This window comes from Thalassophryne amazonica, chromosome 12, assembly GCF_902500255.1.
Source record: "Thalassophryne amazonica chromosome 12, fThaAma1.1, whole genome shotgun sequence".
Taxonomy (NCBI): Eukaryota; Metazoa; Chordata; class Actinopteri; order Batrachoidiformes; family Batrachoididae; genus Thalassophryne; species Thalassophryne amazonica.
The window spans coordinates 51,261,288-51,285,564 of record NC_047114.1 but is presented as its reverse complement, the minus strand read 5'-3'; the positions used below and the strand labels follow the sequence as shown (position 1 = coordinate 51,285,564).

The 24,277-nt window shown below is 39.8% G+C and overlaps 1 protein-coding gene across 2 annotated transcripts in view; it reads right to left on the bottom strand.

Moving 5' to 3' along the window:
• Positions 1–12,820: 12,820 nt before the first annotated feature.
• The window catches only part of zswim5 (zinc finger, SWIM-type containing 5), a 158,079-nt gene continuing 146,622 nt past the window's right edge, over positions 12,821–24,277 (bottom strand). For both annotated transcript variants that reach the window (XM_034182377.1, XM_034182376.1), the window contains exons 13-16: positions 20,496–20,653; positions 20,171–20,334; positions 19,331–19,412; positions 12,821–17,770 (exon numbers count right to left, since the gene is read on the bottom strand). In XM_034182377.1, the coding sequence (XP_034038268.1) occupies positions 16,908–17,770; positions 19,331–19,412; positions 20,171–20,334; positions 20,496–20,653 (1,267 nt within the window). In that variant the 3' untranslated portion in view covers positions 12,821–16,907. The remainder of the gene's footprint in view (positions 17,771–19,330; positions 19,413–20,170; positions 20,335–20,495; positions 20,654–24,277) is intronic.

Genomic DNA, 24,277 nt, shown 5'->3' with positions numbered 1-24,277 from the left:
GAATGACGCAGTACACCTGTTTGTTTTGTTTTATTTTGTTTTGGTTTTTTATGCTTTACCTGCACATTTGCCTTTTTTTCAAAATAAAAACCATTTCTTTCACAAAAATGTTTATGTAACTATATGAAGACTTGAAATTCTTTATAGATTAAGAAACTTGTTCTATTATAATGACATTCTCCCCACCCAGCCAACAGTGAATGTTGATCGCACCTCAAAACTGAATCCTAACCTACAAAACATTTCCAAAATTAATAATTATTCTGTTGAATATGTCAGGACAAGTCTCCTGTACCCACAAGGGTGTTTATAAATGCTGAAAGTATTTCTTTTTTTTTTCCCACCAAATTTAGACATATTCAATCAGTGCTTGAATCACTTTTAAAACTGCTTTAGAGAAACTACTTTATTCACAAGTTGCTGAAAAGTAAATATGTTGGCATCAATCATTGACTGCATGAATGAGATCAGTGAAGCACTTGCAGTTGGGTGCTAATTAAACCCAAAGTTTTCTGAACCTTAAAATTGCATGTGTGGATTATTAGGTCATTCGTACAATGCTGGTGATATTAATTTTCTATAAAGATTATGTATCCAGGTGACACTGTAAACCATTGTTCATTGTTTAACGCAAACTCATTTCTTTTGGGTTCTTCTGTTTACAAGGGAATGTTTACCCATCTATGTGTGGCTCTGCTATAGGTTGGCGTCCTGTCCAGTGTGTATCCTGTCTCATGCCTTATGACTGCTGGGATAGGTTCCAGCCCCCTTGACTCTTGATTGGAGTATAGAAAATGAATATTCACTAGGGGTCGCCACAGTGGATCCACATGTTAATTTGGCATAGATGAAGATTGGGTATTGTGGGAATTGAACCCTGGTATCTTCTTTCCCGGATGCAATTGTGCTGACCGCTGTTCCAAGTTTAGAAGGAAAAATACTAATGGTCCAGCTAATGGTAAACAAAGTAAACAAAACTTCCTTCTTTAGTAGCTTAGCAGAGACTTGCAGTGTATTTAAATGCTGCATATGTACTACTTACATTGTAGTACATATGCTTATATTTAGAGAAACACATGAGCGAAGCTCGCTCATGGTACAGGGAGCCCCAAACAGGAAGTGCCAAATTTTGAGTCCACAGTGAAACAGGAAATGTCAAACGTGTCATGGATTCTACGAGCCAAGATCTGGTGGGATCTCACTGGAATTTGGTGACAAGCTGAGACTGAACCAGGAAGTGCCAAATTTTGAGTCCACAGTCAAACAGGAAGTGTCAAATGTCGAACACTTCCTGACATGGGTGGAGCTAGAGCAGAGGCCAAGGTTGCAATGGACTCCCCTGAAATCTGATTGGACAAAGATGATCGATGTCACAGCACCACACGTCTGGTTGTTGGTAGTAGTTGGTGCTGTGTACCACAAAAAGTTGTAATCCACCTTAGTAGAAGAAGAAAAATGTGACTGAGATCAGGCATGGCAAAGCCTGCTGGCATGACCTGCACATGCCACTTACCCACTTATAATGGTCTCCTCCACTCCCCCCTGCTGCACACACAGCAAAGTTTAGCTGGTAGTAAAATTCAGCATCAAAAGCTGACAGCTGAGCACATGCACACACATAGAAGCTTATTATGAAAACACACACAGCGATCATTTCCTCATGTCAGCACTTCTACGCACACATGCATGTGAGGTCAGTGAGCCTGGGAAAAAGAGGACGAGCGAAGGAGTGACTGAATGGGAGTGGGTGACCGCACCGATGCCAGCTTGGACACATATGGCTTGAGTCTGGTCCATACGTTGGTTGTTCTTTGATGTCCAGTACAGGTCCTATGCAAAGGGAAGAACACAGCGCTGTTTCCCACTCCGTCCCATGTTTGCCATCCAGACATTTGGACATTGGGCAGTCTTCAGCACCTTTTATGGCTGTCTGTGTCGTCTACATGTGCTTTGGATGCTATCTGACAGGTGTGCACGAGGCGGTCTGTCTTCGTTCTGACACGGTTGACCGCGTCTCTTTTCCTCCCGACTGCATCCGAATTATGATCATTTTTGCCGTGTCGGCCTGCTTCCTGCACATTCTGGCTATGTGTGACTGGGGCTTTAACGGGTACATGTTCGATTCCCGTTTCATCTTCACTGGTACTTTTTGTTCAAATGAAAGCAAGCCTGTGTGTTCTCTGCGGTTATTGTAACACACACACAAAGATTTTTATTGTGGACTGCCTGTTGTGTATAAATGGCAAAGACAGATGAACAAAAATGGCATTTGAATGTCGACAGGTATGACTAAAGAGGCTGAACTGCCACTGGCCATCTGGGAACAAAGTGACAGGCGTGTGTGTGTGTGTATATGTGTGCAACAATGGCTGTGCTCTTTAGAACAGAAGACCCATTTCCACAGGGTGGCCTTTTATTTGGCAGGAGAATCATTTATAAGCCTGTGTGTTTGTGTGTGTGCACACGTCATTAATTTGTGTGGCGTCTGTGTGGGTTTCACGCCCTTGTGCGTTAAGGCCTTTATGAGCTTCTTGTTGTTTACGCAGATTGCACAGGTTGATGTGATGCTTATACGTTTATGTGCACGCACGTGCATTTGAAGGAGTTCCAGGCCTCATCTCTCAGCAAATCAGCAAGCCTGAAAATCCAATCTGCCTGCACAGACAGCAGGCTGTACATCATGCGCTGTGGATAGACACTATCAGCGCTTTATCGCTGACCACACACACACACACTGTGCTATTGGGTGCATATGCATGAATGAACACGTGAGCACACACATCCACAGTGACAGAGACTGATCTGTGTTATTACCACGGCAGTTGGGGGGGCTGCAGACTGAAGCAGCTCTGGTTCAGTGTGAAGACCTTGGCGCGCTTCACGCTGGCACATGCAGATCCACAATGGTTGTCTCAGCTCGATCTGGACTCAGTTTGCAGTTTGGTGCACAAAGGTCCTGCATTATGACATCATGATCATCTGAATCGCCTCAGATGTGCCCTATGGTCAAAATGTGTTGTTTTAGTTATAGCTTTGTAGAAGTGATTTTCAGCACTATTTCTGGCAGCCCTGATTTTTAAATACATAATTCAGAAAAACTTCAGAAATAAATAATAATAAAAAAACAAAAGAAAAATAAATAAGCAGGATATTTAATAGTTTGTCTGGGTTGTCCTTGGCATTGCAAACAAAATTAGTTTTAGTCTGGGAGACAGAGATCATCACTACAGACTCAACTGAACAAAAGAATGACTTGTCACACACTGAAAAGTAAAGAGTGATCATATGGTTTGCAACAACTGTAGGGGTATTACATTCCTCTCTGGGCCAGGGAAGGTGTCGAAACTTTTAGTCAGTTTTTGAGATGTCAATGTGAAAAAAATATTGTTGAATAAACTTGTGCTTTAAATGCAATTTCTTGTTTTCCTTACAGAAAAAATAGTGTACTTTCAGAAAATATCACCAAAAATAGTATATCACTTGGCTTTATGAGTGTTTTTGCATTATGTTTATCCACATTAATTATGCAGCAGCTTGCAAATTGTTGCTTAATATTGTACCTACTATTAACCTTAGAATAAGAGCTTATATTGTCTACTTTTGCATGAGTATCAGTTTCAGTGGTTGCAGTAAGTAAAATTATGTCATACCAACCTGTGTTTCTGAAGACATCCGGTGACAATTTTGTTTGGAAATTTTGACCCTGTAGGTAAGAATCTGGTTTTCAATTCCTCCTGTAGAATTGACTCTTATAAAAATACTGAATGTTTATGAGCGCCTCATTGAATGGAGTATTTCATCTTTCACCTCAAGAAATATTCTCACTATTGCACGAATGAAAAAACGTTCATTATGCGTTTTATATAACACCTAAAACAGATCCTTGTCAATTGATATTTTATTAATTTATAAAGAGAAAAGGGATTTACATTTTGATGTGTGCCACTGGTCCTTTGAGGTCAAGATGTTCCAAACAGTCCAACATAAACTTTATGCCCTGGTCACAATGGCGATAACTAGATGAAGGATAAAAAGTAAAAACAAATCATCAAGAAAAGGTGGACAAAAGATCGTGCACTTTTCCCATTACTGAAAAGCCTGCAAATCAAGCAAACTCAAACAGAACTTAAAAGACAATGTCTGCAAACAAGTCAATAAAGCATTTAACCAAAGGAAGAAAACCAAACCAAAACTAACAAAAGAAAAAGCGAACGTCGAGCCATGGGGAACTGTCCGTGTCAGACGAAGGCTACTCCCGAAGACACACACACGCAGGTACACGCAGGCCAGCCACAAACTGTTGAAACGTGCATACATCGTTAAAGTAGTTAATAAAATGTTCTTAATGCTATTGTTTTTGTATGAAAACAGTGCTTTTTTTGTCCCAAGAATGAACGATTCTTACAAGGATGTTTCATTCAGCTCGTCGAAGTTTTAGTTATTAATTGGTTAAGATATCGTTGTGTTCACCAACCTTCATTCAATACATTGGACTTGGGAGTTTGAACTAAGTTGGACAAAGTCAAACAAAATGCTAATGTTACTAAAACTAAACAAACAATAAGAAACCCTCAAGAACAAAAGCAAAATGAAATACGGACAAATTGAAGTTGTTGGTGGTATTTGTTCCAAATTTTTCAACAATTTAAAAATTCTGACGAAGTGCCAGCTGCAGGAATGAAGCTGGAAGAAGGTTAAACAATGCCTCTGGAAGTGAAAGAAAGTCCACATTTCTTGTTTCGTTTGGGCATCATTGTCCTTCCTTAGTGCCATATGACCAGGGCTTTAAATAGCAATCCAATCCAATCTAAAATTGTTGTCAGTCAATTTGCAAAAACAGATAGTTCAAAAACAATCCAATCCAAAACTGTTCATGTACAGACTGCCGTCTGCTTTCCTCAGTCCAGCGAAAAATTATGACAGAAATTTGTCGAGCTCTTCATCAGAGAGTTTCTGCTTCACCTAGAGAAGTCCCAGCAAATACTGCAAATATCTCCAGAGACAGCTTACGGAGTACTAGATTTGTTTGTGTGTGTGTGTGTGTGTGTGTGTGTGTGTGTGTGTGTGTGTGTGTGTGTGTGTGTGTGTGTGTGTGTGTGTGTGTGTGTGTGTGTGTGTGTGTGTGTGTGTGTGGTGTGTGTTAGAAGAATGAGCATCGTTCATAAGCTCGTTCAAATCATCGTCTTTCACCAAAACAAACCCCCACCATGTTTGTTTTTAAGCTAAGCGCTGTCGCCACTATTGTGAGCATGCGGTGGTCGCGGCATGCAATGGTACAAAACATGGTACAAAACTAAAATTGCATGGTAAATGGAACAAAGCATCAAATGATGAATGATCACTATCACGTGACATACAAACCAAATGACAAGGATCTATTTAGTCATTATATAAATAGCAAATGTGCACGTATTATACATCAATCTCTATGTACCTTTGTTGGAAAGAGGCAGTCCCAAATGTTTACGTATGCTCTAACATTGGTTCAACATTAATTTTAATTATCTAATGTTAGATAATTAAAATTATTACTTTTACTAATCCTACCCCTATCGATTTTTAGTTTGTGATAAAAAATACATACAGTTGTAAAAAAACAAAACAAACTTGCTCACTCAATTTTCAAGGTAGAACTACCTAAATTGAATCACTTATACTCATTTGTGTATGGGTTACAACCTGTGAACATTATTTAGCCCTAATAAATTTTTAATAATTTTTTTTAATGACAAAATTCTCATATGTGTTTCAGAAATCCCCAACCACTTTTGCATGTATTTACTGATTTATTCAATGATGAATCCAATTTATCCTACCAGAACTACTAAGGAAAAGGTTCTTGATACCATTTTGTAGTTGAACTAGCATAACCGTTATATGTGTTAGAAAATAAATGTTAATTGACATTTCTTTTACATTCCACACTGGCTGAAAAGAGACAAGACAAAAGCAGTCTAGGGGTGGAGGCAAGCCTCCTGGTAGGTATTGCAAGCATACTGAAGAGAAGAAAGCATATCACACTCAGGCTACCCAGGTTCATAGAGGCAAAAATGCTGAGACAAAACGACCTGGACAATCATAACCAAAAGCTAGGGGCGATCACCTCTCCATGATGAAGCAATGATTCGTAACACCTTACGAAGAAGAAAGAGAGACGTAATGGCGTCTAAGATATATAATGAGTCGGTGTCTGTAGTAAGGAAGAAAGCTGGCAACATTAGGTGGCAACTGGAGTGTGCAGAGCAGCCTGCAGACTTCAACAAGCTCCATTTCAGCTCGACAACTTTTCAGAGTGAAAGCACAACTTACTCGGCTACTTCCAAGCAATCCTTTTGACAAACTGGACATATTGTTATATGAGCTGAAATTTGATGTAAAAGCATGTGATGACAAATAATAAATAAATAAATCCAACTGGGCCATCTGCGTCATCTACAATGAGGATCTCTAGATCCATGGGTGCCACCATTTTGAATGATGACACCATGACATCCGTCATGTCAAGACTTGTATGCCTTAATCGTGAGAGTGGCGACATGACGAGTCGGGGAAAAAAAAGTCACGTGACTCATGGTGCCATCTTAGGTTCAAAATAGCATTTCCTGTTAATCTGTCTGCATGTAAATTCAGCTATTATATTATTTATTCGCTGAAAATGATGGGTTGCTGTGCATTTGGAGGCACAAATAGAGACAACAAACGTTTCAAGATGTACAGATTCTCTTCAGATCTGAACAGAAGAAAAATTTGGGAAAAATAAAGTCAGCCATGTGGGATGAAAGCTGACATTATCTTCAAAGTTTTGAGAGGTAAATTTGTTGCTCAGTCCCATGTCCAGTAAAACCCACCTAAACCAGCATCGTATAAACCAGATATTCGCATTAACTGGACAAAAAAGGTCCCAAAGTTTTTGTTTTGTTTTCCATGTACTAAACACTGTACAACCCCAATTCCAATGAAGTTGGTACGTTGTGTAAAATGTAAATAAAAACAGAATACGATTTGCAAATCCTCTTCAACCTATATTCAATTTAATACACCACAAAGACAAGATATTTAATGTTCAAACTGATAAACTTTATTGTTTTTGTGCAAATATTTGCTCATTTTGAAATGGATGCCTATAGCACATTTCAAAAAAGTTTGGACGGGGCAACAAAAGACTGGGAAAGTTGATGAATGCTCAAAGAACAGCTGTTTGGAAACAGGTAAGTGTCATGATTGGGTATAAAGGGAACATCCCCAAAAGGCTCAGCCATTCACAAGCAAAGATGGGGCGAGGATCACCGCTTTGTGAACAACTGCGTGAAAAAATAGTCCAACAGTTTAAGAACAATGTTTCTCAATGTTCAATTGCAAGGAATTTACGGATTCCATCATCGACAGTCCATAATATAATCAGAAGATTCAGAGAATCTGGACAACGTTCTACACGTACAATAGTGTTCAGAATAATATTAGTGCTATGTGACTAAAAAGATTAATCCAGGTTTTGAGTATATTTCTTATTGTTATATGGGAAACAAGGTACCAGTAGATTCAGTAGATTCTCACAAATCCAACAAGACCAAACATTCATGATATGCACACTCTTAAGGCTATGAAATTGGGCTATTAGTAAAAAAAAGTAGAAAAGGGTGTTCACAATAATAGTAGTGTGGCATTCAGTCACTGAGTTCATCAATTTTGTGGAACAAACAGGTGTGAATCAGGTGCCCCTATTTAAGGATGAAGCCAGCACCTGTTGAACATGCTTTTCTCTTTGAAAGCCTGAGGAAAATGGGACGTTTAAGACATTGTTCAGAAGAACAGCGTAGTTTGATTAAAAAGCTGATTGGAGAAGGAAAAACTTATACGCAAGTGCAAAAAATTATAGGCTGTTCATCTACAATGATCTCCAATGCTTTAAAATGGACAAAAAAGCCAGAGACGTGTGGAAGAAAGCGGAAAACAATCATCAAAATGTTTAGAAGAACAACCAGAATGGCAAAGGCTCACCCATTGATCAGCTCCAGGATGATCAAAGACAGTCTGAAGTTACCTGTAAGTGCTGTGACAGTTAGAACATGCCTGTGTGAAGTTTGTGAGACGACCCCCAAACTCTGAATTCAAGCCACAGTTCACAGTGAAGACAGTGAAGCATGGTGGTGCAAGCATCATGATATGGGCATGTTTCTCCTACTATGGTGTTGGGCCTATATATCGCATACCAGGTATCATGGATACCTGGTATGCGATATACTTGAAGAGGTCATGCAAAATACTTGAAGAGGTCATGCCCTTGAAATGGGTGTTTCAACAAGACAATGACCCCAAGCACACTAGTAAAAGAGCAAAATCTTGGTTCCAAACCAACAAAATTAATGCCTCGCAGACGTGAAGAAATCATGAAAACCTGTGGTTATACAACTAAATACTAGTTTAGTGATTCACAGAATTGCTAAAAAAAAAAAAAGCAGTTTGAACATAATAGTTTTTTGAGTTTGTAGCATCAACAGCAGATGCTATTATTATTGTGAACACCCCCTTTTCTACCCCCTTTCTTCTTTTTTTACTAATAGCCCAATTTCATAGCCTTAAGAGTGTGCATATCATGAATTCTTGGTCTTGTTGAATTTGTGAGAATCTACTGAATCTACTAGTACCTTGTTTCACATGTAACAAGAAATATACTCAAAACATGGATTAATCTTTTTAGTCACATAGCACTACTATTATTCTGAACACTACTGTAAGTGGCATAGGCAAAACCAACACTGAATACCCGTGACCTTCGATCCCTCAGGAAAGCATCATCACTACAGGCTCTTTTTAAGGAGCTGGAGGAGTGTCACATGCTCAAAAGACCAAATGAGAGAAAAAAAAATTACTTATTCCAGCTGGTTATCCTTTGCTTTCATGCACCAAAGTTCCAAGAAAGAGAAGGGGGCTGCATTAAAAACCAACATCATTGTGTAAAGGATCTTACCACGTGGGCTCAGGAACACTTCAGAAAACCATTGTCAGTTAAGACAGTTCGTCACTACATCTACAAGTGCAAGTTAAAACTCTACCATGCAAAGCGAAAGCAAAACATCAAGATCATCCAGAAACATGCCACCTTCTCTGGGCCTGAGCTCATTTGAAATGGACAGACTCAAAGTGGAAAAGTGTGCTGTGGTCTGATGAGTCCACATTTCAAATTGTTTTTGGAAATCATGGACGTCGTGTCCTCTGGACAAAACCATCGAGATTGTTACCAGTGTAAAGTTCAAAAGCCAGCATCTGTGATGGTATGGGGGTGCGTTAGTGCCCATGGCATTGGCAACTTACACATCTGTGATGGCACCATCAATGCTGAAAGAAACATCCAGGTTTTGGAGCAAAACATGCTGCCATCCAAGCAACGTCTTTTTCAGGGACATCCCTGCTTATTTCAGCAAGACAATGCCAAGCCACACTGTGCACATGTTTCAACAGCGTGGCTTTGTAGTAAAAGAGTGTGGGTACTAGACTGGCCTGCCTGCAGTCCAGACCTGTCGCCCATTGAAAATGTGTGACGCATTAAGAAGCGCAAAATATGACAACGGAGACCCCGGACTGTCGTACATCAACTAAGAATGGGAAAGAATTCCACCTACAAAGCTTCAACAATTAGTGTCCTCAGTTCCCAAATGTTTGAGTTTTGTTAGAAGGAAAGGTGATGTAACATAGTGGTAAACATACCACTGTCCCAACTTTTTTGAAACATGTTGCAGGCATCCATTTCAAAATGAGCAAATATTTGCACAAAAACAATAAAGTTTATTAGTTTGAACATTAAATATCTTGTCTATGTGGGGTATTCAATTGAATATAGGTTGAAGAGGATTTGCAAATCATTGTATTCCATTTTCATTTACATTTTACACAGCATCCCAACTTAATTGGAATTGGGGTTGTATATAACGGATTTTGTACAACGGATTTTCACTCACATCGGATAAAATGTCCTGTCCGATTGCAATGTATTTTCATTAAACCCTTCGCATGTGCGACCAGAGTCATTTCTGTGATTAAAACCTGACCGTTTATTTTTTTCACACCGTGCTCAGACTCAGAGCCAGAGCCTGACGTGCTGCTGTTAAATCAGGCACAGCATAAGGCTGTGATTTGACACTTTGCTTCTTTCACTGCTTCATCTGTCATCATATTTTAAGTTTAAGTTAGTTTTTTTTTCAGTGTGCACGGTGATTACATTCTGATAATGGATCAAATCCATTTGGCAGAAAAACAATTTTTAGAGGAAATTTTGACTCGGTCATTAAATGAGGTGCAAGTCCCAATTCAGGATTCCCCACAGATGTTCTGCGGCAGCACTGCCTGACTGTAAGTAATCCGTTACATACATATTATTGCTCACATCGGATAAAGGGTTAAGGTTAAGGTTGGATGAAGAATTTTAGTCATGCTAATTCTCCCCAGAATCATTTTACTGCAAAAAAGTCTGAAGGACCTAACTGACGTGGTAATATGTTTATGCTGCCGACATTAAGGAGCTTCGCTCATTAATGTCGGAAGCATAAACATATTATTTGCTTTTGTTGTAAATTACATTGATCGTTCAATAAGTAATGACATTTTCATGAATACCTTTAATAAACCCATATGTATGTGGGTGATTCTTAGACTACGGGCACTTATGTCCTTTGATCATACTGTATGAAAAACAGAAAAAAAGGGGAAATTTCACACTTTTATAGTTATCTTTACAATGAAAGTGTGTTAAGAAATTTGTTCTAGTAGTCTATGATGACTTTTTCACCTTTTTTCAGCATCATTATATGCAAATATTGCCATTTTGTGCTTGTCCCACACCCAGACCTTTGATCTTCAATGATAAAAATGAATGGTAAAGAAATGTTTTTTCTAATGTTTTAAAATATCTCTGAATAAAATATCAGTAAAATAATCAAACCATAACTGGGGTATTCAATGTCATACAACTGTTGTGATTTTTTTTTAAACAAAATGTAGTTGTCCCACACTATTGCCGTAATTTCCACCACTACACTGTAATGTCCCTAAACAGTTTGTATGAAAGATTGTTTGGGTAGTTTCTATGGAGATAAACAGTGACATCAGAGCACATGTATATAGCGCCAAATCACAACAAACAGTTGCCCCAAGGCGCTTTATATTGTAAGGCAATGGTGTGGTGGAAATTACATTTACAAGGCCAATAGTGCCCGTAGTTAAAGAATCACCCATGTACCATTAAAGCCTATAGTAGTTTAACATTAACAAATCATGTCAGTCTGTTTAAAGTACCTTCATCTCAAGACCTTCATACACCCAAGCTATTTTGAACTATGATGTATCACATACAATCGACATGATATATTTACATCAACCTACGTCGATGTTCGGTCCAAGGCTTTGCTTTAGTTATTTAGTTTATAACAGAAAATGTACAATAAAATGTAGCATTGTATAGGCACATTTTCCTCCTTTCAACTTTGTGCCAATTAAAGTCCTGTAGCGTGAAAACCATTAAAGAGTTTGCATTAATAATTTCATTCTCACATTCATGAAAAAATTTGACCCAAAAATTATATCATTTGACCTCATAAAAATGAAATAGAATTTTGTTCTAAATGTCACTAATATGCAAGCAGAACCTTGTCATAAGGATTATTCTGGATAGGACCGAGTCCCAGGTACTTGCTGCTCAGCTACCAGAAAAGCCTGGTTTGACACGCAAGAAGTCAACCAGTCAGCCACAGATGCCTGTGACTCCTTCAGTGTTGTCTGGGTGTCTTGGTGGATCCTCTCAAATGCCGGTGCATTGTACCATACTGTTTGTACTTCTGTTGATGTAAATTAAGTTCAAGACATATTCAGTGACCTGGAACTCTTCACTGCCCCAATACCTGATGTGTCTCAAGAAAAGTGGCTGTAAAGTGATTGTTAGAATTAAGAGTAATTCTGGTATTTCATCTGTTGAATTACTTATAGTCTCTGAAAATGCAGGGACTGTGTATAAACATGACTATGATTATATTCTTGGCAAAGCACTTGAATTCAAACCAAACCTCTTCAAGCACGTTTTGATTTCTAGTCTACTGTAATGGGGTATAAATGCAAAAATACAAAAACGACCCCTGTTCAGTTACTGACAGACCTGACCTGCTTGTCTGATATTCAGGCCTCACACCATCTATTGGCCCTTTTTTTTTTTTTAAAAAAGTGCTCATCTTGCTACATTATTTCAAGTGCTGTGCACATCGTCCTCAGTGCCATGCACTTGTGGAAATGTCTCTTTGTTTAAGGATGCAGCCAACAGAATAAATATGCACTGCATCTTGATGTACGCCTGTCTGTGCACAGCGGCATGCAGAACTGCAGACACGGGAACTGTTATGAAACAGGCAGGAATGTGTGTAGTTGTGTAAACCCCGACCAGAAAAAGCCTGAGCACAAAGCAATCACGTCTTCATTTATCCGTCTGGATAATTAATATAAATTCACAATTTACCATCAGCCAATCAGTCCTCACACCCGTGCGCACACCGGCACAAGCACATCTTGATGGCCTGATTGTCTGCTTATAGGGCTCTGCAGAAATCTATAATGAAAGAGAATGAAGCGGTGAAGTAGCAATAGAAGAAAAATATTCTGATTGGAGACAAATGAGTGAAGATTGATGGAGGAGCTGCATCAGCCGCTGTGCGCTTCATTTATCAGGCTGCGTCGTCAAATGACTGAAAATGGAGGATTAAACCGCACAAAGTGGGGTATGTATCACAAAAGCTGATGGAGGATCCCAGACCGCCCACTCTTTAAAGGTTCAGCACAAATGTTGTGTAACGTGTTTCACACTTTATTCATAGAAAAAGCACTGAGATTCCAACACAAATCAATATAAAATGGTTGTAGCGTTACATAAATAGTAATAAATTCTGGCTTTATAGACAGTAGCTCAAGAAATCACACAAAAAATGACAAATAAAGAAACAAAACAAGTGATGATAAGCTATCATACTTCTGTGGCAACAAATACTGGAAATACCTTTTTAATAATCAGTAGCACAAAGAGGCAACAAACACGTTTTTCCATTTTCCCTTAAGTCAGAACAAATCAAACAGAAAAAAAAAAAAACAGTAGGTGATCTAGTGAACAATCTCTACCAGCAAATAGGACTCTCCTACAAACCAAATACAAAAAAACAAACAAACAAACAAAAAAAACAAAAACTCTAGAAATTGATATAACTAACACAATGTGAAACACGGGGGGGAGCTGTCAGTTTATCATAACGCTGCACACAATGCATCATATCCAACTTAGGCAACCGCTCAAAACAATTTGCATGAAATTATACTTATGATGCAACAGTCCAACAGCAGGACAAATCGCCACAACTCAACACAGACCCAGCTATCACTCTTCTCTTTTTCTTTTTTTTTTCCCCAGAAGAGGTTACAAAGCTGCTGCGGGGCACTGGTGTCCCGACATGTTTATAACACAGGAGTGGCTGCTCACTGACAGATTGATGCATTGTTTCAAGCCAAAACCCTCCCCGTGCTGAAAGAGGAAAAAGGCGATCCGGGTGGGAACAAACATTAGGAAAAGAGGATACACATGTCGAGAAAAAAGAGCTGAATTCAGCCTGTTCTGTCAGCTGATAACAGTGCAGAAAGCAATCGGAACTCAAGTCACAGGACAACAAGGAGCGAGTGCGATGTCGTCCACCAGCACCCGGGTTGCTTTTCCTGACTTTGACATTTTTATTTATTCTCACACTCTCACTAAAGGCTTGAATCCCGATTAAATAAAACAACACAGAACTTAAACAAAATTAAACTTTGTACATTGATCGGTCAGAAAGGCATTTTCGTTTTTTGTTTTCTTCTAACTGTTGCATTGTATGCAGGCTGGCTACTGCCCATTGTCCAAATGCAAAAGCACGCTGTGCCTCCTCTTTGTCCCTCCCCCTCCTTTAACAGTGGTTCCATCCACTCAGGCGGGACATATTTAAGACATGACGGGACCACTGAGAGATTCTGCATAGTCAGGTTTAACATCCGTTTTTCAAATGAATGCCTTTATATTTCCCACAACTCCAAATAACATGCCTCCTTTCAGATTTTTTTTCCTTTTCTGCAAAGAAATGTAAGTTAAATTTTTTTCAAATAACAGTTATTATAGGAAAAACAAAAAAACAAAAACAAAAAAAACAAAAAGAGCACACAGGAGCACCTGAGAAATGCCTTGAAGTCTCTGCCTTTACAAAAAAAAAAAAAAAGGAAAAAAAAAAATCTAATTCCCCAACTAAAAGAATTCAAGTACACCCCTGCCAATACACAAACAAAAAAGAAAACAACATACTTTCCATAAATAATTATAACTTTACAATTTTCTGAATTGACACTTTAATATTTACAATATCTTAAATGCTTAATGCTACTACTTTTTGTTTTGTTTCTTTAACTGATGTCCCTGAGAACTGAGTTTAGCCTCTTCTTTCTTTTGTTCAGTCTTCCTTTTTTTTAAATTTGTTTTTATTCATTTATTCCTCTCTGTGCCATCCAATCCAAAAAGCCCAGAGACATGACCAACAGCCTGGGGTGGGTGACGGTAACTCTCACCCATTCACAAACTCTTTTGTCTCTTCACGTCTGTGTGTCTATAACTCACTACAAAAATTAATCAACAATCAATAAATAAATGCTGAAGCAGGCAGGAACGTACTGAAGAGGTATTTTTGTCAAGTGCTTGTACGATGACGTTTCATCCAACCGGGAAAGACACACACCCTTGCTGTACTGTATACTGACATTATTAACAAAGAAAGTGAGAAAACATACAGATTTTTTTTTTTCTTTTTTAAGTATTTGCACTCAGAAAGACTGTTTGTGTCCACATCCCATAATGATCACAAACAGAAGCAAGGACCAGTAAGAGATAAAATAATTTAAAACTACAGGCTCTTTTTAAGGAACTGGAGGAATGTCACATGCTCGAAAGACCAAATGAGAGAAAAAAAAAATTACTTATTCCAGCTGGTTATTCTTTACCAAAGTTCCAAGAAGGAGCCCGAACTGTGAAAACTGCCACTGTGGTGGCTGCTGTCTTCTTCACTGTTTTACAAACAAGGCCAGGTAAGTTGTTTTTTGTTTTGTTTTTCCATGAACACTATAGGTACTGCAGGTCACAGCATACAACACACAAGGGAACCTCTTTGGGTCCTGGATGGCACCCACCCAGGCAGACAACCGGTCCCTCTCCACATCTCTAAAATAACCATCTGCTGCAGCTCGATGAAATGCGGGCATCTCCTTGGCCGTCTCCAGCCGCTGGGGTCAACACTGAGGCACCTGCATGCTGGATCATGCCCTGAGAAATGCATCACATTGCTAAAATGCTGTAGTTTACATTCCCTCACAATACAGGTGGTACAACTCAGAGTCTTCCAAAGTAACCATTTGTTTGATACACAAAGTCAGTGCAGCGGTACCCAAGGATCCTCTGAAGAGACCTCATACCAGAGACATCCAGCTGTTACTTCAGCTCACTGGTTAACATCAAAGTCCCACAAACATATAGCAAGACAGCAAACACAAGGTCCTAAAAGGCCGCTTTCCTGCAAAGATATAGGTTCATCAAACACCTCTGTCCATTGACCTCTTCTCAGGTGAGTATCATTCTCATAGGCCGCAAACCCTGAGACATGAATGTCAATGCCGAGATGTTCAAGTTACATTACTGACGTCGAGTCCAGGAAATCACTGAAAGGCTGGAACACTACAGAAGGTATAAACATGTTTGTAGTTGAATAATTTTCAAATTTTTGTTTTGAAAGTTCCGAAATATTTATTATCACTTCGCTATAGATGCTTGAGCAAGTCATGATGTTTTCATCTTATCAGTAATGAGGACTGTCCGGTTTACGGCAACAATTTACAGTCATCATATGAGAGGTACTACCTGGCCTGCTGTTTTTTTAATTACTTTTTTGGATATGAACTATTACCATTCAACCAAAAAATCCTGAAACCCTTACTCCTTTTAAAAGTGGCAAAATTCTGGCTGCACGAAAAAATCTGCAGTTATCGGGGGAAACATTCCTACAGTGTACAATCCTGAGTGTTGGCAAACCTTACTGCGATGCAAATGTTATATTTTCTCACTGGTAATAAGCTTCCAAGAGGATGTACAAAATAAACACACACTCTGCAACCTCTGAACATATTTTGGAAAAACAAGTTCTGACGAGAAAGTCTGCGGGACCACATGGACTTCAGTCCAGTTCTACATAGCTGCAGAGAGACCACACATGTATTTTTGTGTTCCTCTGCCTCCACACTAAGAACCCTGAAGTCAAAAAGCAGGCATTTCACACAGGAGTTAAAGCTGACAAAAAAATACAGTCATGTTATGATGGCAAGCAGTATACGTGTTTGACTGCAGTGTTTTTTTAAATTGAAAAACAAACGTTTTTTGGAATGACAGGTTATTTTTACCTTGGAAGCTGCTGCAGGGTGAAAGCATCTTCTGCCTCACACTTTGTGCTCCATCCAACAAAATCATTTGGATTCTAATTCGCCACGGGCCCAGCTACAAGAAGATTATTTTGCTATGTTGCTATTTTATAGCTATTTTCTATTACTCGTAGGTTTTGGAGATTTTGACAGCAGATTTTAGTTGGGGCGGTAAGGCTTTTCCTCGTTGTTTCTTTGAAATATGAAAGCCGCTTCCCCTCTTTTGCAGTCTCAACGAAGCAGAGCACTGTGCTTCCTGGTTCACATTTAAGAAGCAAAACCACAAAACAGAACAAAAACATAAGACTTAAATCAACAAATGGCTCAACAAAAGAAGTAAAAATACAAAGTAAAAAAAAGAAGAAAAAGAGGCTCCCTGTGAGGAAGAGTCCAGGCCATTGAGGTCAGCCAAATCGTTCCCTGACCAACATCATGAGTTTTTTCTTGCCCTTGTAGATCTGTTTCAGGTTGTCTATGAACTGAGCAAACTGGATGTGGCCGTCCTGTGCCAGCAGGAAAGTCTCGCGTGCTTTGCTCAGGAACTCTATGAACTCTCCATAGTGCCGCGGGCTGATGTGCGTCAGTCGAGAGTGCGTGGTGTTGATGTATGCTGAGATCGTAGCGTCTAGAAGCTGCCGAAGCGGCGCTTTGTCCGTTGACATCAACTTCCCAGAGTTCCTTCTTCCAGGAATACCAGCGAGACCTGGTGCCGTCATCGTGCACCTGCGAAGGATGTCAGACAGCACCGTGGCACAGTGCACGCTCTTCACCACGAGGGGAATAATGGCCGCCAGCTCATTTTTGCCCAGGGAGTGGCTGAGTGCGCAGGCCCAGAGCACGTCATTAATGGCTGGGTGGGTGTCCTGGTTATAAGCCAGGTTAAGGTGTGTCATGGCGAGAGAGGCCAATTTGAAGGAGCGCAGCGGGTATCCTCGGTGCTCCATGTACCTCGCTATGGTAAACAGCTGCGAGTAGGTCATCCCTGTAGACGCAGCATCAATCACGATCTGGTAGGCCGTCTCAAAGGCGATGTGGTCTTTCTCGCAGAGTGTAAGGGCCGACAGTGCGCAGTTCTGGGGGTCCTTCATCGCGCATTGCAGGGCCAGAGTGCGAGCGCAGCTGGCCAACTCCTCGCGTTGGGGGTAGTCCAGGCTGAGGCGGAGGATGGTGTTGTGGGACATGACGGTTGCAGCCACGATGCTGGTGGCCTCGGTGGGTGTGAAGAGAGTGTACCAGCTCTGCAGGATGCTCACCAGTGCTCGCAGACCTGTGGAGAGACACATTTACTGCAGTCAGCTCCACAGACATTCAGTGTGATTAGTTATTTTCTGGAAGGACCTGGAAGGGGGGGGGGGTGTAGCTGGATGTCAGGTTTGATCAGGATTATTAAGTAGTTCTGTTTTCATTTTATCCAGTTAAAAGAATCCTTCAAGACTTGACGGTTCTACTCTGAAAAGGACACGGCTGCACACACATTTATTCCATTGTGCACAGACGACTACATGCCGCGTTAAATCACATCTCTTTCAGGAACAGGAATCTTGGTTCAGGATGCTTTTGATCACATCTGACAACAGGCCATCTACCTGACAATACAGGTCCTCAAAATGACACCTTACCTCAACTCCAAAAGCTATGAACACAAACTGCTGCAATCATATTTTATATTATAATAACAACATAAAGAAGAAGAAAAAGTATAAGAATCACAAGAGATGCACAGATGCTGGTAACGGGTGATTGATTGGGATATTATATTGTGTAATTGTTCTGTTAAATGTGGAAAATAGAAGTGAGTGGTTTGGACATATTCTACAATAAATGCCGACAAGAGAAATAACGCAGACTTCATCCTTTACACTACAAAGATGTCAAGTAAGAAGTAGTGTGGATGTGAGCTGTATTAACGAGGGTGCACCATTTTGTGTAAAGACGATACTGTGAAAAGACGCTGTGCTCGTCATCACGTGATGGTACTTGTAATTTCTGGAGCTACAGGCGATTACTTAGATTTGTACTGGATGATGGACACATTTAACAATATAAAAATGTGGTATCAGGCCACATTTGGATTGTAAGCACATCGATATATGGAGCCCTAAATCAAGCCAAATGTGAGCTAGTTAATGGTTTGAATATAATCTTTAGTGGCTGAGCTAAACTTATTTTGTTGCTACTTCCGCATCTTCAAACTCTTGTAAAAATTCAAAAGTTGATGCGATATGTGAGACTGGTCACAGGAATCAACTGAAAATGAATGTCTACATGATCCTTCCAAAATAAAAAAAAAGCATTATTCCTGAATAGTATCACAGCCCATGTGTCTAGACAGTATGTATGGCTCCTTTTTATAAGGGAGAGATGCACCCCCCTGACTGTCATACATTATGTGAAAAAGACTTCAATATGCTCCTGTTACGATGTCTAAAATCACACTCAGACAACTTTACTGATCCCTAAAAGGGCAATTCATTTCACACCCAATTACCTCATACAAATGTACAGCAATTAATCCACAATTATTACTAGTTGAACGTAATAATGGCCCACATCAGAATTACAACCGCACATATACATTTAACTGTTTATGTACGCTAAACTTTGAAACAGCAACAACTTAACCACCCACAATTATACATAACAGTGATGGAATCCAGGCTGTATTTAAAGTGAATTTAGGTGACAATGGCTAAGTTCAGTCATAAGAACACAAAGCATTCAAAATTCACTCAACCACTTGTATTTCTGGAGTCTGTTTTAAATGGAACCACAAATACATGCCCTCTATGGATGATGTTTTGGTGGAAATGTGTTCACTTTTACATACCAACTTCAGTGGCGCAGGTTACCAGCCAGCGAACCATCTCCCTCCTCCTCCAGTTCAGAGTGGACAGAGTCATCCTCATTACCTACAAAACATATGTGCGGAAAATGTTTAAGAAACCCAGTATATGGTGGAGTAGGGGTGGCCAACAAGGGACGAGACACTGCAGGTTTTCCTTGCAACCAGTCACTTCAGCATGTGGCTTAACTGATGACCTCCTTTCCTCAACTTAAAGTCCTAATCATCTGTGATGTCACCTGCTGAAGAGATCAGTAGCAAAGGAACCCTGCATCAGGCACCAATTTGGCTCTTCATGGCACTATTGCACACCGCTGTAGTGGAGGATGTCAAATATGTTTCGTAAAGCCTTTATTATCTACCAGGACATTACTCACAACTTCAAAGTTTCTTATTATTCCAATAAAATGCTGAATATATTACTCCATCTGGGTAAGGAGATGGCTAATTTGTCAGTTTGTACTTTTATGTCTCTGTTGATGCTGTGCATCTGAAATGTAATCACAGATGACGAATAGTGCCCTGTCCATTTTCAGCCATTTAATAACACTTATGTTGACAGGCAGGTGAAACCATAATGAGACTGCTGCCTTGATGATCTGAGGAGATTATGCCTGTGTTGTGCATCCAAAACACCCAATTATGTGGTTTCTTTTCATCAACACCAGTCACACTGTGTGACGTTTTCCCTGTTAATTTGTAGTGAAGCTGTGGGCACTTCCAAAATGATAAGTTAAAGAAAAGCATTGCACGTTTTGACTCATGACCAGTGTCACAGCCATTTGTGGTGCAATGATTTATAGCATGAAGACTGATGTGCAGTACCTGCAGGCCAAGTTCCAGTGCCACGTTGAGAAGCGTTATATCAGGAGGGCTGTCTGCGGGTGTGGCTATCTTAAAAGCGTCCTGGGCCAGTTTGAAGATTAGAGAAGAAGAGTGGATGTTCTTCTGGATGGCCTCCAATACAGTGCGCAACCTCAACATGTCACCTGCAGTCAAACAACGGTGAATAAAGTTACCAGCTCAGAATTCTGCTTTTAAAACACAACATAAGACTAAAATAATTCCTGATAAGGTAAAATCTGAAAGTAGAAGTTTTTATTTATTAACTGTGATTATAGTGATGATGATGCAGATGCACTGATGGTACCTTTAGCGGCAGTGAGCATAGTTGAAGCCAGCTCACACTGCTGGGACTCCAAATGTCCCAGTGTGAACCAGCGTGGGTATCTACTTGGAACTATGGAGATGCCATGATGAGGATGGCCAACGTCCCCAGAGCTCGCTGATGACTCCAGCACAGGCAGCCTGACAAAATAAAATATCCATTTCACCTTTGTTATCCTTTTCAATATACGAGTGGGGATTGAGAAGTTTTGAGCCTGTCCTAGGAAAAGTCAGGCATGGTTGTCCATCTGTTGCATTCTGAGAAACCAAGATTTCTTTAGGTCTGACTCACTGGGTGCAGTGTTGAGAAATGTTGGTTTCTCAGAATGCAACAGATGGAGAACCATGCCCGACATTTTCTAGGTCAGGCTGAAAACGTCTCAATTGGCGCTCGAATCTTCAAATGAAACTAATGACTAAAAGTGCTCTTCAAACTTGTTAGAATGACACAAAATTTTCATGTTAAACAACCATATGCACACTCACAGGTTTAAATTAGAATGATATTCTTTAAAGGAGATCCCTAAAACAACCATTTTCTTATAATTAAGGCAATCGTGTGTGCGTATATATATACATACATATATACATACATATATATACATATATATACATATATATATATACGAGGGCTGTCCATAAAGTATAGGTCCTTTTTATTTTTTTCAAAAACTATATGGATTTCAGTCATATGTTTTTACGTCAGACATGCTTGAACCCTCGTGCGCATGAGTGAGTTTTTCCACGCCTGTCGTTGACGTCATTCGCCTGTGAGCACTCTTTGTGGGAGGAGTCGTCCAGCCCCTCGTCGGAATTCCTTTGTCTGAGAAGTTGCTGAGAGACTGGTGCTTTGTTTGATCAAAATTTTTTCTAAACCTGTGAGACACATCGAAGTGGACACGGTTCGAAAAATTAAGCTGGTTTTCGGTGAAAATTTTAACGGCTGATGAGAGATTTTGAGGTGATACTGTTGCTTTAAGGACTTCCCACGGTGCGAGACGATGTGCAGCACTCCCAGGCGCCGTCGTCAGCCTGTTTCAAGCTGAAAACCTCCACATTTCAGGCTCTATTGATCCAGGACGTCGTGAGAGAACAGAGAAGTTTCAGAAGAACTCGGTTTCAGCATTTTATCCAGATATTCCACTGTTAAAGGAGATTTTTTTAATGAAAGACGTGCAGGCGGATTGCAGCATCGGCTCACAGCCGCCGCGATGCTCCGCCACAGGAAAAACACCTCCGTTGGAAGCATTAAGGACAAGTTGGAACATGTCCAGCTGTTAAACAATTTCTCATATACTCACTCCACTGAAAGCCATCAAAAGCCGCCTGGATTTTACAAATGGTTATCAACACGGAGGTGTTTTTCCTGTGCCGCCGCACCGCGCCCGCTGCGTCCCGACGCACGGACCCGTCCGCACGTCTTTCATTAAAAAAATCTCCTTTAACAGTGGAATATCCGGATAAAATGCTGAAACCGACTTCTTCTGAAACGTCTCTGTTCTCTCACGACGTCCTGGATCAATAGAGCCTGAAATGTGGAGGTTTTCAGCTTGAAACAGGCTGACGACGGCGCCTAAGAGCGCTGCGCGACGTCTCGCACCGTGGGAAGTCCTTAAAGTGACAGTATCACCTCAACATCTCTCATCAGCCGTTAAAATTTTCACCAAAAACCAGCTTAATTTTTCGAACCGTGTCCACTTCGATGTGTCTCACAGGTTTAGAAAAAATTTTGATCAAAGCGCCAGTCTCTCAGCAACTTCTCAGACAGAGGAATTCCGATGAGGGGCTGGACAACTCCTCCCACAAGGAGTGCTCACAGGCGAATGACGTCACCGACAGGCGTGGAAAAACTCACGCATGCGCACGAGGGTTCAAGCACGTCTGAAGTAAAAACATATGAATGAAATCCATATAGTTTTTGAAAAAAATAAAAAGGACCTATACTTTATGGACAGCCCTCGTGTATATATATATATTGGTATTGGTTCTTCCAGTTTATTGGCATCAACCTAAAAATGCAATAGAATAGGGCCTCAATTTTCACTAAGTAATATAAAATGGATTCCAATAACATTCAACAATTTTAACAATTACAGAGCATCTTATATCTATATTCATTTAAAATGCATAAAAGTCTGTTCATTACTATTGTTAAATTTAAGTTTGTATTTCCACATCAACATTTTCATTCAGCTTTCTTATAGTTCAAACGTTTTTGAGAAACTTTGTTGATTACCTGCCATGTGAGTTAAGTAAAAAAAGAAAATCTAACTACTTAATATCAGCAATTATCATATACCTATAAATGACACACCAATATGATTGGATAAAGCACTAAAGAAGAAATAGCAATACACGCTTTTTGTGTACGGGTAATATTTTTCATACCACCTGAGTAATCAGCCAATCCGGACAGCGGAGCGGCGCCACGACGAAGAGGCGCGGTCAGAGGAACTGTGAAATACTGGTGAGTCACTATTAATATTTTCTTACGTGTCCAACCTCGTAGGTTGATCGTTAAAATTAAATTTGTTAGTTCTAAAAGCCATCATAATTATTTATAGGAAAACATTCTATTTTTTTTCTACTAAGGTTTGAACTTTGAATGTTTACACAGGAGAGAAAATTGAGAAATTTTTAATGCCTGTTTGAGAAAAGTGTATAAAGTGTGTAGTGAGGGGTTTTACAGCCTTAAAACATCTGTAATAATTGTAAAAAATAACGCTGACTACGGATTTCGCCTACCGCAGGTTATTTTTACAACACAACTCCCGCGATAAACGAGGGACCACTGTATATGATAAAATCGTTATCAAGTTGTTCACCAATGAATATGGCTTTATACACCCTGAAGAAAACCGTACGGTTTTCTTCAGGGTGTATAAAGCCATATTCATTGGTGAACAACTTGATAACTGATAATATTTGAATACCATGCTGCTTCAAGGTCATATTTCTCCTGTTGTAACAAAAGTTGAGATTAATTTTTTACTGACAATAAATTCAGTCAAATTTTATTTCTTGCAGAGTTATATTAGCATATCCATATTTTCCACTTAACTCAGATTGTGTGCTAATGGATCTGTCGGACACAAAATCTGACTGACTGCTTACAACACAAAGACACAATGTTAACAGCGAAAGAGAAAACGGGAAACTTTTTTTTTTTTAAATCAGACATAAATGCAATTTTTACTTGACTTATGACTAAATTGAAAAAATACTTGTATATGGTCTCCTTAGAAATACAAAGAGCTGAACTACTAATACCAGTTAGACTGACTTCATTTATTCCCCCCACTGCTCTCATACATTTTTGTAGCATGTATACAACCCCTGGCAAAAATTATGGCATCACCGGCCTCAGAGGATGTTCATTCAGTTGTTTAATTTTGTAGAAAAACGCAGATCACAGACATGACACAAAACTAAAGTCATTTCAAATGGCAACTTTCTGGCTTTAAGAAGCACTATAAGAAATCAGGAAAAAAATTGTGGCAGTCAGTAACGGTTACTTTTTTAGACCAAGCAGAGGGAAAAAAATATGGAATCACTCAATTCTGAGGAAAAAATTATGGAATCATGAAAAACAGAAGAACGCTCCAACACATCACTAGCATATTGTTGCACCACCTCTGGCTTTTATAACAGCTTGCAGTCTCTGAGGCATGGACTTAATGAGTGACAAACAGTACTCTTCATCAATCTGGCTCCAACTTTCTCTGATTGCTGTTGCCAGATCAGCTTTGCAGGTTGGAGCCTTGT